The sequence below is a fragment of the Quercus lobata genome, chromosome 2 (assembly GCF_001633185.2).
Source record: "Quercus lobata isolate SW786 chromosome 2, ValleyOak3.0 Primary Assembly, whole genome shotgun sequence".
Classification (NCBI taxonomy): domain Eukaryota; kingdom Viridiplantae; phylum Streptophyta; class Magnoliopsida; order Fagales; family Fagaceae; genus Quercus; species Quercus lobata.
This window is the reverse complement of record NC_044905.1, coordinates 743,006-748,073: the sequence shown is the minus strand read 5'-3', so window position 1 is coordinate 748,073 and position 5,068 is coordinate 743,006. Positions and strand designations below refer to the sequence as shown.

General features: G+C 34.2%; 1 protein-coding gene across 3 annotated transcripts; it reads left to right on the top strand.

Annotated features, from left to right (window-relative positions):
- The first annotated feature begins 564 nt into the window (after window positions 1-564).
- On the top strand, window positions 565-4,538 carry LOC115969633 (cytokinin riboside 5'-monophosphate phosphoribohydrolase LOG8). 3 transcript variants are annotated; one of them, XM_031089333.1, is made up of 8 exons: window positions 565-1,023; window positions 1,687-1,784; window positions 1,920-1,950; window positions 2,239-2,338; window positions 2,501-2,571; window positions 2,652-2,795; window positions 3,506-3,607; window positions 4,163-4,538. In XM_031089333.1, the coding sequence occupies exons 1-7, from the start codon at window positions 910-912 to the stop codon at window positions 3,596-3,598; spliced, it is 651 nt and encodes a 216-aa protein (XP_030945193.1). In that variant the 5' UTR covers window positions 565-909; the 3' UTR covers window positions 3,599-3,607; window positions 4,163-4,538. The 3 variants fall into 3 exon arrangements, with proteins under 3 accessions (XP_030945193.1, XP_030945201.1, XP_030945208.1); XM_031089341.1 differs by lacking the exon at window positions 4,163-4,538 and adding an exon at window positions 3,766-4,143; XM_031089348.1 differs by lacking the exon at window positions 4,163-4,538 and having other exon boundaries at window positions 565-775; window positions 869-1,023; window positions 3,506-3,762.
- The last annotated feature ends 530 nt before the right edge of the window (window positions 4,539-5,068 follow it).

The following is a 5,068-nucleotide window of genomic DNA, read 5'->3' as shown; positions in this document are numbered from 1 at the left end:
AAAAATACAATCTTGCTAAAGTTAATGTAGTTGAGTTGTAAAATATTTTAAAAATATCTTTTTGGTTTATACCCCATTCTACTTTTGTGGCTTGATGGTATAAAATAGCAATAGAGGGGTTTACAATCACTAGGCATGCATTTGGATATGGCTGAAAACTTAAAATTATTTTACTCTTCAGCTTATTTTTACAATTATTCATAAAGTTTTACTACATTTTTTGGTATTATTCATGAATCCCGCTATACTATTTCAACTAACTTTTACCTTTATTTATCTATAGTATTTTCAGTAATAAATTTTCAGTTCCAGCAAAATAAGCAGCATTCAAACTCACCCTAAAAAGAATAACGATGGATATTAATATATATATATATTTATAGAATCAGGAATTTATATACTTGTTTAGAGCTTTATAGGATTTCTTCACTGTTTATAACGTAGCTTCAACGGTTGAAAAATGATCTCTAACTCTAATTATCAAATTATATAGTATCTACTTAATCCATACAAAAAAATAAAAAAATAAAAAAAAAGATTGATTTATATATATATAGCCGACACAAAGACGTTGGATTGGAAAGGAAATGGAGCATGTGGGCTTCTTTTGCTCCCATTCACCAAATATATAAAGACCCATCTATTTTACTTGAATTCAATTGCCGTGTTCATCACTTTAAGATCAACCCAGATTGTCTTTTTGAAGTATTTTATAGATACTCATCCAAAAAGGAAGTCTTTCATAGATTTCTTTTATTAGGTGACGTTTATTTTTGTAAGTATTGGGGTGTTTGTAATAGAAGTAATATAATTATATGTATGTATATATTTGTTATCTGCTTAACAAGGTTTGGCTTTGTGTTTTGAGATTGAATTGAAAAAAAAAGGAAAAGAGAAAAGCAATCGTAAATGGAAGAAGGCAATACAAAAAGCAAGTTCAGGAGGGTTTGTGTTTTCTGTGGGAGCAACTCCGGCCACAGAAAAGTCTTCAGTGATGCCGCTCTTGAATTAGGCAATGAACTGGTTTGTTTGTTTTTCTTTTGTTACTCTCTTCCTTTGCTTAAGGTCAGTGTAGAGTCTCAAGCTTTGGGTCTATTGTATTTGTATGTTTTCAAAACGTGTTCTTTTTAATGATATTGTATTCGTCTTTAGGTTCTGAGTACTGGGTGTTGGATATTTTGAACTGGGACTGGTGTATGTTTTCAAAAATGTGTTCTTTCTTATTGATGATATTGTATTCATCTTTAGGTTCTGTGTACTGGGCGATTAATATTTTGAACTGGGACTGTTGTATGTTTTCAAAACGTGTTCTTTTTAATGGTATTGTAATCATCTTTAAGTTCTGTGTACTAGGTGCTTGATATTTTGAAAACTGGGATTGCTTTTTTAAAGATAATGGAGCTGTACTTTGGTTTTGGGCTTTGGCCTAAAAATGAGCTTGGAGTAGTGAAATGATAGGTTGATGTGTTGGGCACGGTTCTGTTTGGTAATGACACTATTAGTGGATTGTGATTTATGGTCACAGGACATTAATTTGACTAAAAGTTTTACACATTGATGAGTTTTGTGAATTGTGCATTTCGTGTATAGTTAACATGATGTTCTTGGGTTGGCCGCTATCCTTGATAGGGTTACTCTAAAAGGATTATGTGTGGTTGGTGTTAACTTTATGGCTGTCTGTAACAGGTGAAGAGGAGGATAGACTTGGTGTATGGTGGAGGAAGTGTTGGGTTGATGGGTTTGATATCTCAGACAGTGTATGATGGAGGTTGCCACGTTCTCGGGTATAACTAAGAAACATGTGTTCAACAGTACATTGTCCATATCTTTCATTGATAATCCTGTCATCAAATGCAAGATAGGTGTTCATTGAACACATTGTATCACTGATGAAATTCGTAATTGTATTTCATGTACAGGGTCATTCCAACAGCTCTCATGCCTCTTGAGGTATCTGTTCTCTTTTATCTGTTTATGTATGTATTGAACTAGAATGCTTTTTCTATTGTTTTTTCTTTTTCCCCAAAGTCCTTGCAATGCAAATGAAGTTTCTTTGGAGTATATAATAAATAGTATGCATTCCACCAGATTTTAATTCATAGCAGCCCTAATTAGGGGGAGAAATTTTTATCAGGTCCTATATGATATTAGCTACCTATACTATGGAAAGTACTTGGATATGTTGGTAGTTGAAAAACTTATTCACTTGGTCTAGTGTATTGTGGATAATGCTGACAGATATCTGGTCAAACTGTTGGAGAAGTAAGAACTGTTACAGACATGCATGAGCGTAAAGCTGCAATGGCTCGAGAAGCTGATGCCTTTATTGCTCTTCCTGGTAATCACCTGGAAAGTTCTCATCTGTAATCAAAAGAAAATAAGCACTCACCTTAAATATGTTGCTACTTGAAACTCTGTTGATTTTCATTTATAAACTCAAAATTGTTATTCTCAAGAGTTTTTTTTGCCAACATATCTTTTTCTTTTTTGGTGGTTTTAGGAGGATATGGAACTATGGAAGAGTTGTTGGAGATGATAACGTGGGCCCAACTCGGAATTCATAAGAAACCAGTAACTTATCAATTTTTATATTTGAAGATCTAAAAGAATTGGAAAATTACCAAGGTTGTAACTGGATTTTATTTCTATAGGTTGGTCTGCTAAATGTTGATGGGTACTATAATTGCTTGCTGGCATTATTTGACAATGGCGTTGAAGAAGGATTCATCAAACCAGGTGCTCGGCATATAGTTGTCTCTGCTCCAACTGCCAAAGAACTAATTATGAAGATGGAGGTATCCTTATAACTAGTTTTCCCACATAGTCAATTAGGCTTTGTTATAGGAAGGAAACATTTCCTTCTTTTTTTTCGTTCTTAAGAGAGGGGGGGGGGGTGGAAGAGAGAGAGAGAGAGAGATACAAGATTAGCTTATAAATTCTAGTTAAAATTCTAACACACATTCATTGCTTCCCCCAAGCACAAGAGACGGATAAAGTGTGACCAGATTTCCTATGAAAAAAAAACCAAACCTTACTGAAATTGTGGAACTTCTTAAATTACTATCTATCAAATGGCTAAGCTGTCTATCACATGGATGAGCTTTACCAAAATTTCTAAGAAAATATCACTGAGTTTGTGGAGTTCTTAGCATTATAAATGACCTGCCTATCACATAAATTTGAGTCATGTTAGTTAGTGGGGCCAATTGAAACACAAATTTCAAATCTGCTTGGACATATATATTCATTGCCAGGTGTTATGGCCACCTCTTATTCGTTATCATATAAGTACCAAGAATATATGAGGGCACATTTCCTTGCTCCCCCTTCCTTTATGGCACCCTTTGTTTTTTCATATGAAAAAGAGGGTATATTTGCATGGTATTCATTCCATTAGCAGCCTAGCATGAAATTTTGTTTCAAATTTTTTACCGGGAGATGCTATAAATTGTAATAAAGTCTTTGTGCTATATCTGTCATCTAATTCTTTGATATACTTTTGCAGCAATATACTCCTTTCCATGAACATGTTGCTCCTCATGAAAGCTGGCAGATGGAGCAACTTGGTAATTATCCAGGAAAAGAAAATGCACAGTGATTATTATTGGTAGGTCTTTCTCCTAATTGATTCCTGATGTGATTCATCATCATTTAAATATGTGGAAGAATCTATATAGATGGGACCATATATTGTTCATTACTATGTACTTTTGTCGGCCTTTGTGATTTGAAGTGTAGTAATTTTTTTTCCTTGCTGTTTTATAGTCTTTGCTTTATGGTCAATTGAAACACTGTTCTGTAGTCATATCTGGTTGGTTCCACTTGCTAAAGGGCAAAGATACTTTGAAATGGGAAGCGCTGATATGAAATAGTACAGAATCTTCTAGTAAGTGGTGAGAGGTCCCACAATTTAGTGGCTTAATTGGACTAGATAGCTGATTTGAGGACAACTTGGACTTTTGGTGAAGCTATTGAATACCAGTAACCTAAAGATGACTTCATCATGAGATCCACGCATGAAACCATCAAAGGAACATTCAATTCTAAATCACATTCATTTAGTAAACATACTAGAGAACATCTTAAGGAAGCTTCCTTCTAGTTATTCTTTTGATTTGATAATGTCAAATAATTTCATTCTTAAGTTATTTTTTTGAAGCAGCTTGTGCCTCCTAGTACCTACTAACAGGGAGAAGCTAACTGGGAGCAATTGGTGCATTTATTGTTTTAAAAGTTGGGAGGAAGAGAGGATTAGTGATGCCAAAGTGAAGGTAACCTCTTTGCAACTAGATTCTACAGCATCCCTCAAGGAGGTGCTGCAAATTTACCATCGAGCCACCAAAAAGAGCGAGCATTCTTAGAGCTACATGCCCAAGAATGCTTTGTACAAGCCTGGATCATGGTCCAGTTACATGAGATACCAGGGTGCTGTTTATAAAATTAATTAACCCCTTTTTTAGAACTTAAAAAGGATTGAATTTTGGGTGGAAAAAGTAGTATAATTAAAATATAGAAATTTATTTCTGTTTATTTATTTAGTTGATTTCTTGTTCATGTCATGATTAATAACTTCAAGAAATGTCTCCCTCCTAATTTATATTCAGAAGAAGATGGTGTTGCCTACCACCTTTTCTGAATAAGTTAGAAGCATAGAGTTTGACCCAAAAAGAAAATATTGTTGAGCGATTCATCCTTAATTATTTTTCTCCCTTACTCTCTTTAGCTTCCTTGGGAATTCAATCCATGTTCACAACTTTAGCTTCCTTGGCAAACTATGACAAATGTTCATACAAGTTTCAGGATCATCTTCCAATATGAGAAATTTAAGCAACTTGTTCAAAAAATTCCAATTATTGGTATTTACAGACTTTTAAAGAAAAGTACAAAAACACATCTGAAGTTTGTTGTTGATAAAGAAGAGTTAATTTACCGCTAATGACTAAATGGGTGAGTTAGGAATGGGCTGACTTTGCTGTGAAGTTACTAAGTTAGTCAACTGTGCGAGGCACATGGATGAAAATTTGAAAACACACTTCATTTTAACAGCCTCAGATGGCTACCCTACCAC

What these genes read in the sequence shown, in the direction of transcription:
- LOC115969633 (XM_031089333.1), top strand. Translation starts at nt 910, where the DNA reads ATGGAAGAAGGCAATACAAAAAGCAAGTTCAGGAGGGTTTGTGTTTTC. An exon ending in TTGAATTAGGCAATGAACTG is followed by an intron (nt 1,024 to 1,686) that starts GTTTGTTTGTTT and finishes TGTCTGTAACAG; the next exon opens with GTGAAGAGGAGGATAGACTT. An exon ending in GGAGGTTGCCACGTTCTCGG is followed by an intron (nt 1,785 to 1,919) that starts GTATAACTAAGA and finishes TTTCATGTACAG; the next exon opens with GGTCATTCCAACAGCTCTCA.